The sequence below is a fragment of the Bos grunniens genome, chromosome 7, assembly GCF_055505025.1.
Source record: "Bos grunniens cultivar Pamir isolate PY7600 chromosome 7, Bosgru_T2T1.0, whole genome shotgun sequence".
Classification (NCBI taxonomy): Eukaryota; Metazoa; Chordata; class Mammalia; order Artiodactyla; family Bovidae; genus Bos; species Bos grunniens.
In genome coordinates, this window is record NC_141171.1 from 21784020 (window position 1) to 21797735 (window position 13716).

The window sequence follows — 13716 nt, forward strand, 5'->3', positions numbered from 1 at the left end:
TTTCACTTTCATCAGAGGCTCTTTAGTTCTTCTTCACCTTCTGCCTTAAGGGTGGTGTCATATGCTTATCTGATGTTATTGATATTTCTTCTGGCAGTCTTGATTCCAGCTTGTTCTTCATCCAGCCTGGAATTTCTCATGAAGTAATCTGCATATAAGTTAAACAAGCAGGGTGACAGTGTACAGCCTTGACGTACTCCTTTCCCAGTGTGGAACCAGTCCATTGTTCCATGGCCGGTTCTAACTGTTGCTTCTTGACCTGCATACAGATTTCTCAGGAGGCAGGTAAGATGGTCTGGTATTCTCATCTCTTGAAGAATTTTCCAGTTTGTTGTGATCTACACAGCCAAAAGCTTTGGTGTAATCAATAAAGCAGAAGTAGATGTTTTTCTGGAATTCTGGACTTTAAATAGTGACTTTTAATCACTGACTTTAATTAGTACATTAGTGACTTTACTTTTCTTTAAAGCTGTATTCTTTCTCATGTGTGGTCACAGAAGTCTTAGCTTAGTGGTATATTGATGCTTTGACAGAGATTTCTTTTAATGCCTTGAACTAATAAATTTCCAAGCTTTTGTTGGAGGGCTTTGTCTGTATGAGACGGTTTGTTCAGTCATGTCTTCAGTGCTGCAGAAGGTAAATTACAACTGGGTCAGTATTCTTGCTTGGGAAATCCCATGGATGGAGGAGCCTAGCGGGCTATAGTCCATGGGGTCACAAAAGAGTGGGACATGACTGAGCAACTAAACAACAACAACCTCACCTTCACTTCTTTTTTGTAAAATACATGTATCTTACAAAATTGTTAAAAATTTGGTTGGCTGCTTCAAGTCTTAGCTTCAGCACATGGAATCTTCAGTCTTCCCTGCAGCATGTGGGATCTAGTTCCCTGACCAGGGATCGAACCCAGGCCTCTTTGCATTGGGAGTGTGAAGCCTTGGCTACTGGACCATGAAGGAAGTCCCACTGCCTTCGCTTCTTGTATAAGTAGTCTCAAGGTCAATCAGAGGTCAGAGCTTAGGGTCTTCTTAGGTCTTTCCTGAATATGCACAAAGTTCTGACATACACATGAACTTCTAGACTCCTAGGAATTATGTTCAAGCTTGTTGAAGCCCCACAGACACGTCCTTTACGTTTTTTGGTTACTCTCTTGTTGGTCCCAATTAGTGATGCTGCCTTGGCAGCTGCAATGTCAGCCAATCATCACTGGTTGACTACAGCAGGCAGGGATGTTTGCAGAATGAGCTGGAGTCAGACTGAATAAAGAGTGGAGATTTTCAGTAAGCTGCCAGACAGGTCAAACACTGGCACTTCTGTTCAGCTGAAGATTTTGGGGAACTCCGTATCTATTCTGCTCTTTCCGGTTGTTGCTGCTTTCACAGGTACTGAAGTTATGGGGCTTTTGATCTTCAAAGCTACCACAAAGACAGGGCGAGGGGAGTGGGTTTAGGGCAAGTTAAAATGCCACTGGCTTTTCTCCCTGAAGTTCAGCTGTTTTCCTTGAACAAACAATCCTTGGCTTGTTGCAAGCCTTAATTTCCAGAATTCTGAAAAAGGCTGACGGCTTGACAGGGTTTTCATTGGCCTTGTGGGGGAGCGGGGTTCTGGCAGACCTCACGCTTCCATTATCCTCCCTACTCTCTTCCCAGCTTCCCCTTCCATCCCTGAAGAAAACAACTCTTTTACTAAAACCATACATTTATACTGATACTTCGGATTCAATGCAGCACTATAGGGTTCTTTTTATAACCTTCCCCTTTCTTGATATGCAAACATCTTTCTCTAATAGTGAGAAACTCAATTGTCTACAAATGTGTATGTATTTATTTTCGTATGTAAAGTGGTTTCAGAATTGCTAACCCATACTCCAGTGAGAAATGCATTTACTTTTAAAAAGATGACTGACTGACTGCTGTGTTAACAAACTGTGAGAAGAGGGCCCAAATCAGCAAGAACAGCTAGGTGACTCCTGATTATTTGGCTTAGACGGTGATGATGGCTTGGACCAGAGCAGTGGTGGTTTAGATGGTGAGGCATGGTCAGATTCTGGATATAATATTAAAGTTGAGTCCATAGTATTAAGCTCTGATGGGTTGAATGTGAGATGAGATAAACAGAAAAGGGAAGATGTCAAGATTTTTTCCTAAGTAGTTGCAAGACTGGAGTGGTCATTCCTCCAAAGCTATGGGAGCTGCAGGCTCTCAGGGAAGGACTGGGCCGTTGTAAGTTTCAGATGTCTATTAGATGTCCATCCAGGTGCAACCAGATATCCAGTTGTTGTTCAGCTGTGTAGTCATGTGTGAGTCAGGAGTTTAGACCACTTTGGACTGGAGGCAGATCTCAGGATTCAGCTCCACAAGACTATCAGAGGGGCAGCCAGCACCCGCCCTCTGTGCCAGCAGCACCCAGTGTGCTCTGGCCCGCTTCCAGATGCTGCTGTTCTCTGTATCTCTGTCAGAAAGCTTTTTTCTCACCCCCCTTTTTTTTAAACTGTGGAAGGCAGCTCTGTGGAAGATGCATATGGAAAGCCAGTAGCTTAACAGGCCCTGAAATAGCCCTCAGCTAGTGATTCTTGGGAGTTGGTATATAAATACCCCAGCTGTCTTGCTCCTGGGTTGGGATAATTCTGAGGTGCACGCTTTGCCAAATTTCCCACTCTGTCTGTGGGATTAAACCCCAAATTGCCTACTATGGTAGCTGGTTTAAGAACACACTATTCGTTGGATACTTTCTCCTCACTATATATTGTGATTCCCCATCTCCTTCTGTTGGACTATAAAGCTGAGTGCCGAAGAACTGATGCTTTTGAACTGTGGTGTTGAAGACTTTTGAGTCCTTGGACTGCAAGATCATCAAACCAGTCAGTCTTAAAGGAAATCAGTCCTGAATATTCACTGGAAGGACTGATGTTGAAGCTGAAGCTCCAATACTTTGGCTACCTGATGCAAAGAACTGACTCATTGGAAATGACCCTGATGCTGGGAAAGATTGAAGGCAGGAGGAGAAGGGGATGACAGAAGATGAGATGGTTGGATGGTATCACTGACTAGATGGACTTGAGTTTGAGCAAGCTCTGGGAGTTGGTGATGGACAGGGAAGCCTGGAGTGTGGCAGTCCATGGGGTTGCAGAGTTGAACATGACTGAGCGACTGAACTGATCTCCTACTGTTAACTTTGCTTGAATCACTGTTTCAGGTTTTACTTCTGGGAGAGCTCAAACTAAGATAATTTTAAAGCTGTGCAACTGGATGATGTCACCAAATAAGTCAGTATAAGAAAAGAGATGCAGATGAAGAGTGAGCTCTAAAGCAGGGCAGCACCAAAAGGTCAGGGAAATACAGAGCCAGCAGAAGAAACTGCACGTGCAGGGTAAGGGAGAGCCCTGTTTTGCCAGGGTTAGGTACCATGAGAAAAACTTGTGGACGGAAGAGGGAAAAGAAAGTTGAGTTTTTATGCAAGACAGTGATACTAGGATGGACCATGGAATTTAACCATGAAATTACGGGCATGAGGGAAGTGAAGAACCGAAAAAGTGGTAGAATCAATGGACTGAAATCCTGGTGGGCTTCCCGTGCACCTTTCCAGCACGGTCCTTGTTAAGAATGCTGGCAAGGACACAGCTGGGACTTCATTGAGCTTCATGAACGGTTTCGTGTGACCTCTCTTGTTTGTGCATGCTTGCTAATAAATGTTTTATGGATAGCAGAAAAAGAAATCTTGGTGGGCTTAAAGAATTGCTGGAGTTGGAGATCCCAGGAGTGAACTGAAGAGATACCAGAGGTTACTGTAGATGCTTAAAATGGAAATATGGAGAGTTGTGGTTATTGTTGTTAAAGGGCTGGACTCTGGCTAAAACTGTGGAGTATCCCTCACGGAGGAAACAGCAAGGAGCTGAGAAGTCTAAATGTGTTAGACCATCATTTGGATTCTGAAATCACCAATGGTCATGAAATTAAGTTTGGAGAATAATTCTCAACTGAGAGCTAAAATTGTTGCTAAGTGGGGCTGGGGCCTAAAGATAACTGCAACAAGAAAGAGTAAACCAATGAGGTGATGGTTCTTTCAAATACATACACACTTACTTATGTGCCAGGGAGTTCTAAGCAGTTTTAAGTCGCTTAAAACTCATACCACCACCACAAAATAGGCACCATTTCAGCTACTTTTACATATTAGGAAACAGGAGCAAAAGAGGATAAATGACTTGCCCAAGGTCCTAAAGCTAGTCTGGCTCATATTCTTCACTTCCATATTGTGATGTCCATTCATCTTCAAGTGTGTGTGTTTGTTTAGGGGGTAAGGGGTGGAGAATAATGTAGAAGCAGCGGTGAAAAGCTTAAAAAGGGCACCTACGCGACCTCCAAGCCCAGTGACATGAGGGAAATAGGAGAGAAAGTCACTCAAAAGGGCTGTGAGGGAAGTCACATCCTCAGAAGAAACCAGACTCGAAACTGGGAGTCCTGTTTTAATTTGTAAGTAACTTTGTTTCATTGGCTGTATTTATTTTGTGTTGCCTTTTTATTTGTTTCAATGACTAGAGCTTTCAAAAATATGTTGATGGAAGTTACCTGGTATTTTCATTTAATGGAAAATATTTCATCTTTTACTATTAAGATGACTAAACTAACTCAAATTACACTAAGAAAATATTCTTTTATTCTTTGCAAAACTGAGTTTACTAAAGCTAAGAGGTGTTGAATTTTATCAAATAATGGTCAATGTTGGGTATCTTATCACAATTTTTCCCCTTTGGCTTTATTGTGGTAATGATTTGTGACAAGAGTTATCCTCTGAAATTTCCTTACATTCTTGGGATAAAGATACCTTGGTTATTACATATGTTTATTTTAAAAGATGACTGGAATTGCTTTGTTCTTTCTTAATTTATGAATTCTTGGATGTGTCCTCTGAGTGAGGATTGGTCTGCTGTTCTTTCCTCATGGTACCACTCTTGATATCATGCTAGCCTGGCTAATATAGTAATTTTAGCTTTTTTTTTTTTTAATTATTTAATTAGAGGCTAATTACTTTACAATATTGTAGTGGTTTTTGTCATACAATGACATGAATCAGCCAGGGTGTACATGTGTCCCCATCCTGAACCCCCCTCCCCCCTCCCATCACTCAGGGTCATCCCAGTGCACCAGCCCTGAGTACCATCTCATGCATCAAACCCGGACTGGCGAGCTGTTTCACATATGGTAAAATACATGTTTCAGTGCTATTCTCCCAAATCATCCCACCCTCGTGTTCTCCCACAGAGTCCAAAAGACTGTTCTTTACATCAGTGTCTCTCTTGCTGTCTCGTATACAGGGTTATTGTTAGCATCTTTCTAAATTCCATGTATATGTGTTAGTATACTGTATTGGTGTTTTTCTGGGTTACTTCACTCTGTATAACAGGCTCCAGTTTCATCCACCTCATTAGAACTGATTCAAATGTATTTTTTTTAATGGGCGAGTAATACTCCATTGTGTATATGTACCACAGCTTTCTTATCCATTCATCTGCTGATGGACATCTAGGTTGCTTCCATGTCCTGGCTATTATAAACAGTGCTGCGATGAACACTGGGGTACATGTGTCTCTTTCCCTTCTGGTTTCCTCAGTGTGTATGCCCAGCAGTGGGATTGCTGGGTCATAAGGCAGTTCTATTTCCAGTTTTTTAAGGAATCTCCACACTGTTCTCTATAGTGGCTGTACTAGTTTGCATTCCCACCAACAGTGTAAGAGGCTTCCCTTTTCTCCACACCCTCTCCAGCATTTATTGCTTGTAGACTTTTGGATCACAGCCATTCTGACCGGCGTGAGATGGTACCTCATTGTGGTTTTGATTTGCATTTCTCTCGATTCTAGTTTTTCAAAGCTAACTGGGATGACTGCACATAGTGGACAAGCAGCAGGTGGCTGGAGTGGAGGTTCTGCTCGGCCCTTTCCTCCAGGGATTAAGCGAGGATCCAGACCAGACTTCCTCAGACAAGGTTCTTTCTGTGAACCACAGAACAGAAAATGAGTTTTTCATCTGAAAACTGAAACCTTTTTCAGTTTTCTCAAGGTAGTATATAATCACCATCAGATGCACAGAAATTGGTTCTATACAGTGGATACTGTATTAGTTCCTGTTGCTGCTGTACCAAATTAGCACAAAATTAGCAGCTTAAAACAAGTATTATTCTCTTACATAACTCTGAAGGCCATAAGTCCAAAAATCAGTTTACTGGACTGAAAGTGAGGTGTCGGCAGGGATGGTTCCTTTTGGAGGTTCTGAGAGAAGAATGTGTTTGCCTTTTTTCAGCTTCTGTGGTTGCCCATATTTCTTGGTTTATAGCTGGTCCTCCACCTTCAAAGTGCATCACTCCAGTCTCTGCATGTCTCAATACAGTCAGGACCTTCTCTTCTGCCACCCACTCTCTGCCCGCTCCTTACTAGGATACTTGTAATTACATTCAGCCCACCAGGATCATTTCCCCATCTCAAGATCCTTAATTTTAATCATATTTGCAAAGTCCCTTTTGCCATATTACTAGGTAACATCACAGGTCCCTGAGATTAGAACCTCAGTATCTTCAGAGGCCATTATCCAGCCTATCACAGATGCTGAAAACCTTAGGGCTTCTTTTCTAGACTTGTGTTGAAAAAGGCTGTCTGTACCATATGCTCATTAGAGCTGCAGATGGCACAGAAGTGACTGTGCCATGTGACTGACACTCTGAAAGTCTACTTCAGAGTGCGTGATTCGGTAGCACTCTCGTGGCCTGCTTGTGACAGGCTTCAAGTTGTCAGCTCGTAGTTCCAGGGAAAGGGTATGACTGGGCTCGTATTAGAAACAACATCTGGAATGAAAACGGGGCCGGCTTTTCCAGGGTTGCTCGGATCCCGTCAGGAGCAAGTGTGAACTCAGAGCAAGCCCTGCTTCCTGTCCCCACCAGAGCTGCACACTGGGAGAGCAGTCGGGACACACGGTAAGGCTAAGCTGATGAAACAGCACAGAAAGTTAGAGCTCCTGCAAGAAGGCAGGTCAGGTCCCCAGTGAGGAGGCGGCCTTGCTCTTGGGCAGAGCTTTCCAGAAATGGATGGTGCACAGTGGGGAATGTCCTGTCTTCAGACAGCCCAGGTTTGGGGACTACCTGGTAGGGATATGTGGGGAGGGAATAGAGTGGGCATGGAAATTAAATTAAGATTCCTTTCAAACTTTGAAGCCCCCATTTGACTACTGCAAATTTTAGTTGGAGAAACTGAGGTCCCAAGAGGAAGAGGTCACTTACCTAGATTTATAAAGAGCAGAGCCAGCTATTAATAATCATCTTTCATCTTCAGATATTAATATTGATAACTCAGTTTTTAAAACCACATCCAACAAACTAAATTTAGAGGTAAATCTTAACACTGACTTTTTTTTTTTAATGCCCAAACTGTAGTTTCCAGGCAGAGAAACTACTTCTCACTAATGCTTTGGGAAGTGAACATTTAGTAAGAAGCTTCAGGCCCTACAGACTCGTTCATTAGTGCTAGGGAGGGGAGCAGGGAAGCTGAGCATATCTTCGCTGCTCTTGAGGCTTGTCAGATGCTGCCTGGAGAGGAATGAAGTTCAGAGAATCAGCCCAAATTTCATGTGAAACACTTTTAATGATTTTTGAACCTCTTAGACATTAAAAACGCTAGACACAAGGCTCATTTGAAAGAACATTTTCATATTGTCTCAATACCAGAAATAAGCAGTTGCCAGAGGATCAGTGTTTCTAAAGTATGTAAGTCTTGAATGTTTTTAATGAACATAAGATCCTAGGGAACTAACACTGCATGTCACAATCTGTGAGCACTGCTCAATGTTCTTCTTAATCCTGTAGAATTTCTCCACATATTCAGAACGCCCTAGGAGCTCCACAAAATCTTCATCATGAGTGATTACCAGAAGCTGGAAGTTCCGCTGTTGTGAGCGACTTTTTATTATCCTGAAACAATATAACATTTTATTACTAAAGAACATACATAACTCTCTTCTTTATTTGCAAAAGCCACTGAGAACCCTGTCAGACACAAAGTGTGTGCTGTGTGTGATGACCAGGCTTTTCCTGTGTCGTGTGAGTATCAGGGCCCCTGACAGCCCTGCAGGAAGTGGCAGGGGGGAGGGGTGGGTGGATCCAGGCCTTCAGGTCAGCCAGGTTGCAGTCTCATCTCCTCGCTAGACAGTGGGGATGCGTAGCCTGACTCTTCGCTGAGGTCTGGCTTAAAGACTGGTGAGAATACATGAAGAACTAGTTTTATTCTTAAAGCAGGTAGAAATGTTTTATTGCACTTTCTTTAATAATCTGTGCCACTCAACTTTAGGAGTCTGACTTATTCCTGGGGTTTTCTTGACCTGATATTAGTTTTCTCTGGAAGAAAACTATTTAAAAAGCCTACAGGCAAGGGGAATAACACTGTGAGCCCCACTGCCTTCTCAGGAGCTGGGTCTACTTAGAACTCTGCCACCACCAGTCACTAGATGCATCACTGGTATGACACAGGGGGCCTGAGTGGGCGTACTGAGAACGTTTCTGCTTGTTATCTATATGCTGAGGTAACTAGTTATGAGTCTGAGACTTAAGACTTTTTCTTTAAACTAACCGCTTATTTATCCCTTGCCTGGAGCTGGATGCACTTAGGTTTCACAAGCACCAACCCTTACTTGTGGGTCACACGGGACTACTGGGAGAGATGGCTGGAGACAGCTGGCTCTGGGGCCACTCAAGTCTCCTATCACAGGAGACGTTCTCTCTGCTACGAAGAGTCTGTCTGGAGTGAAGACCCCCCAGAAGAGCTTCTCTATCTCATGCAGACTGCCCGTCCTCTGCTGGACCGTGCAGAAGCAAGGGCTCTCTACCCCCAGACCTGCACCACCCCAGCGGTGAGCTGTGATAAGCGTGTCTGCAGTCTGGAGCCTACCTCACCACACCACTAATACACTTTTTGAGTAAGAGCCGTCATTCCTCATAGACGCTGACACATGTGAGCAGCTGGGGAGAGAGTTTAAAACCCACTGTCACCACCTAGAAATGCTTTAGTGGAGCACGCTAACTCCTGTCTGAGACACATGGGCCCCTCTGGTGGGTTTACAGGAAAACCAAACCAAGCCAGGAAACCCTCACTGTGAACACTCTTGGGGAGATGTAGGATGTGTCTGGGGCATGTGTTCACCAGGTAGTTCTTTTTTTAAGCATCTGAAAAATTACTATCAAGGTAAAGCCTAAGGTCTGGTAAAACCAGTTTCCCCAAGGAGGACCCACCTACAGAGGATTCTATTTTCACCATAGAATTCTCTTAATCTTCCTTTAAAAACAATCATAACTTGGCCCCAAATTTGAGATACTTACTCAACCAGAGCATGTGCAAGAGATTCAATGTTTTCTCGGTCAAGATTTGTCGTTGGCTCGTCCAAAGCAAGGATGCCACAGTTTAAGCAGAATGTTTCAGCCAGGGCTAGGCGAATGATGAGTGAGGCTAATACCTGGAAAAAGGGTGCCAGAACTCAGCTGCACTGCACACGTTTCTCATTCACCTGAGGAAAACAGGCAGACTGGCACACTGGCTTTTGAAGGGAAAGGTGGGGCAATCTCACAGGATCACTGACCTCAGGTGTACATCATTAAAATGCCAGGCCACACCTCAAATCAGCTATAACAAAGCTTCCAATTAGAGACCTGCATCAGAAATGCAGTTAGCACTTATCTAATGTTACTGACAATTTTAATAGTGGTATAAGATGAACAACCTTAAAAATTCATAATCTGGCTATTGTCCTGATGATGTTAGAAAACTTGGATATAACACGTTTTCCAGAGCCTCACAGACACCTTTTCCCTTGGAGACTCTCTCACTCTCTCTGTTCTGTGGAACCGAAGTGGCACCATCGCTCTAACCCGAACTTAAATGTCTGTGTGTATGATTCTGAGAGGGAGGGAGAGGAAAGCTATGAGTACACAAGTACGGTTCTATTTAAGCTTGACTGTGGAAAATCCAAGCAACCAAAACTATGAGGAACTTTTGTGGATAACAAACCTAACGCTGAGACTGCCACTGAAGCCCTCTGCGGGCACAAGGGCCACAGAACCAAGAGGGAGGGACGAGTCCAGGAAGATGCACGACTTCTGTGGGGGCTGTGATGTCCCCTCCACCCCCAGACTTGTGAGCAGAGGTGCGTCAGTGAGTGAGCGAGTGATCTCAGAGCACTTCAGAGCTTTTCTCTGATGCACAGGGCAGGCTGGCAGATTGAAGATGCCAGGGCCACAGGCCAGTCCTGCTCTCCTGCTGCCACCATCACCCATTCAGAGTGGAGTCGGAATGGAGCTCCTGGCCCACTTTTACACAGCATCTGTCTGTCCTGTCACTCAACATCAAGGAAATGCTAGCACTAATTTTTGTAATTTATAGTAGCTACAGGAAATCCGCTTTTGTTCAGAAAATATTTTTAATCCAAATAGACATGTTTCAAACTCAAGGGATATTGATTATAGATCACAAATTTGTCATTTTTGCAATCTGATTAAGATAATAATCTGCAGATGCCTTATAAATTGGTATCAGCTATCTGGGTTGATGACAAAAATACATGCATAGAGTGTCTTTAAAAAACTGCAAACTTTTTTATGTGAATGACTCTGATATGAGCATCCATTTACAGAATTATAAAATTTTGTTAAGAATCAGGGGTCCAGAGGTAATATTGATAATATTCTTCTAATCTGCAAAGGAGGAAGATCAAAAATCGATAACATTTTGGTGACAAACCAGTGCACAGTGAAAGAACCCAGCACCGTTCCCAAGGATGCAGGTCCTACTTCCCAACTTGTTGATATGAGTCCTCTATGCATCCAACCTCAGCTTCCTCAGAGCTCCCTGCAGAGCCAGGTGGCCTGGCCCAGCACTGAGTCCCTGTGGTGGTGGGGGCAGAGGCCCTGTGGCTTTCACAGCCTTTGACTCTGGCAGGCCTGCTTTCACACGGTCCCCAGGCCCCAAGGCTAGGCTGGGGAGTGGTGGTGGGGACTCAGTCCTATGGCGAGAGACTCTTAGTTACTGTAATGCCTCATGTGGCTCAATCTAGGGTCTGGTTTGCTAATACTGTATGTCACTGACTGTAAAACATACCGTTCCTTATCCTTTGACTTCTCTGAAATCAAGATGCAGCTTAGAATTACTGTTGAATTTTTTCTCTCTTGGTGGCACATAAATTAGTGTGGGTCTATAACTGATGATCAAACAACCTTATTCTCATAAGGAATGCCATGAAACAATGAATGGCCTTCAGCTTTTTGCTCTACATTTAGGCTATCCTGTGAGACTGTTTCAGGCCCTTCTAAAAGCCTACTTTACATAATGTTGCAGGAAACGCTGGTTAGAATTGAGAGTATAATGAGAGTAACTAAGCCCGGTTCACTTCATGTGGCAGCAATGATGCTATAAGGAGCTTCCCACCATTCAAGGGCACCTTGGGTGCTTCCTCTGCACTGACAATCATTTCTCCGTCAATTTTCTGTGTACAAGTGGTTTTACGTTCGTGAAAATACCTGCCTTTTGTCCGGCGCTGCAACGCCCTCTCATATCCAAGGCTGTGTCTCCCTTTAGCATCACCACTCGGTAGTTGTAATTCCTCCTTTTATCAGAGGCTGATACATTTTCATCGGCATCTGATCGAATTTCTATGTACTCAATATCTGATACAGAAAGAAGAAGATTTTAGGAACCTATACTCTGCAGCCTTTTGTCATTTGCAAACCTTATCAAAGAACGTTATAAGCAACATGCGAGGCTGACATTCCCAGGGGAAACACTGGGTGGTTTGGAAACTTTTCCCTGGTTATGAGAATCCCTGGTCAGAAGCAGCCAGATACCCAACCAACCGTTGCTCTCAGCTGTGCCCTTTTCTTAGTTCCCCTATTAAGAATTTCCTCCTAATGGTGTTCTTCTTCTTATCTCATTTCAGCTTATCCCTATCTGCACTTCAACAGAACCTATTATGTCATCAGCTAAATATAATGTGTACCATAGCCAAATTTGTAAGTCCTGTCAGGCTTTGGAATAGAAAACTTTGCATTTTTTTCTTTCTAAAAGATATTGTCAAGATAAGAATTCTTAGAAAATCTGAAAGAGGTGTTCAGAAAGGGGTCTAGAGGCAATACTGGCATGATGAGAGGTCATATGAAGCAAGAGCTTGACACAGGGCTTTAGAAAGAGCATTCATGTTACACCATGTTAATTACCTTGTCCACGATAGGTACTTCGCCAAAGGTCACGAATAATTTTGTTGATTTCTTCCATTTTCATACTGTGAAATTTCATTATTGCTCTGGAAAAAGAATCCACTGGTAAAGGTAACATAATATTTAACTGGAGTGGGTTGCCCATTTCCTCCTCCAGGGGATCTTTCCAACCCAGGGATCGAACCTGGGTCTTCTGCATGGCGGGCAGATTCTCTACCATCTGAGCCACCAGGGAAGACCAATATATTTAACAGTATATATTAAAAATATACAAAATGTTTAATAATATATATAGTAAGTAACATCATAACAATGAGATAACTTCCCCCATATTAATAATAAAAGTAGAATATAGTATGGAGAAGGCAATGGCACCCCACTCCAGTACTTTTGCCTAGAAAATCCCATGGATGGAGGAGCCTGGCGGGCTGCAGTCCATGGGGTCGCTGGGAGTCGGACACAACTGAGTGACTTCACTTTCACTTTTCACTTTCATGCACTGGAGAAGGAAATGGTAACCCACTCCAGTGTTCTTGCCTGGAGAATCCCAAGAACCGGGAAGCCTGGTGGGCTGCCGTCTATGGGGTCACACAGAGTGGGACACGACTGAAGCAACTTAGCATCAGCAGAATATAGTAAGAGCTAGAAAAAAATAAATACAACCAAAACCTTGCTATTGGCTAGTATTGCAAACTGTCAGGCATATATAATTCCAGCACTCCAGGGTCCTTATCCTTCTCCACTTTCACTCTCTAGATCAAACCCTGGTCTCCTGCATTGCAGGCAAATTCTTACCATCTGAGTCACCAGGGAAGCTCCATGATAAGACAAACATTCCCTTAAATGCTTAAGTGCTGTGAAAACTTCTGAAAAGAGTTTTTTATGAGACTTTTCCTTAGGTTTAACAGAAGCGCTCTTTCTACTGATACCAACTGGTTATATACGAAGCTCTGCTGAACGGATGACAGTGAGTTAAAGAGGGGATAGAAGGTGTACAGGGTCCCTTAATCCACGGGAAAACAGGTGAATCTCTGGAACTGCTGTCTTTTTTTTCCTCTTCTATTTTATTACAGTTTACCGAAGTCAACCTCTGAAGCTGCTTTTGTCTCAGATCTGTGAGCTTTTTACCAACCAGAAGTGCTGGTTCAGAGAGGAGGATATAGAGACTTAAGCTCACCTGAACTTCAAAATTTTATTTTCCCTTCCTAAAGATTCAAAAATCCTAACTCCAAATATGTGCATTAACTTTTGTGCATCCCTCTACCCCCCCCAACACTCTTGAAATACTAGTAGTTTTGAAATACGAAAAAGAAAAGAAATGTGTAAAAACAAAAGTAGCCTGTCAAAATCTAACATCGTTTTTACTATAGTCACCTTTCGCCAAAAAGCCCTTAGGTTCTTTGGAAGTGGGTTTATGAATTAATAAATGTTGCAACAGTCACAAAAAGGCAAACATCACTGCCATCACCATACAAAGGA

At 43.2% G+C, this 13716-nt stretch overlaps 1 protein-coding gene and 1 long non-coding RNA gene across 5 annotated transcripts in view; one reads left to right on the top strand and one right to left on the bottom strand.

Annotated features, from left to right (window-relative positions):
• LOC147368895 (uncharacterized) overlaps positions 1–7985 on the top strand; it is a 45875-nt gene extending 37890 nt beyond the window's left edge. The window contains exon 3 of the long non-coding RNA XR_015166889.1: positions 6865–7985. This is a non-coding gene — a long non-coding RNA (uncharacterized LOC147368895). The remainder of the gene's footprint in view (positions 1–6864) is intronic.
• RAD50 (RAD50 double strand break repair protein) overlaps positions 7608–13716 on the bottom strand; it is a 107574-nt gene continuing 101465 nt past the window's right edge. For 3 of the 4 annotated variants that reach the window (XR_015166887.1, XM_086410329.1, XM_086410328.1), the window contains 4 exons: positions 12238–12323; positions 11549–11691; positions 9355–9488; positions 7608–7953 (listed from right to left, as the gene is read on the bottom strand). Coding sequence is in view for 2 of the 4 variants with exons in the window: in XM_086410329.1 (XP_086266455.1) it covers positions 7767–7953; positions 9355–9488; positions 11549–11691; positions 12238–12323 (550 nt within the window). In the remaining 2 variants the exon portion in view is untranslated. Of the gene's footprint in view, positions 7954–9354; positions 9489–11548; positions 11692–12237; positions 12324–13716 lie in introns of those variants that run through there. The other variant, XR_015166886.1, reaches the window with a different exon arrangement.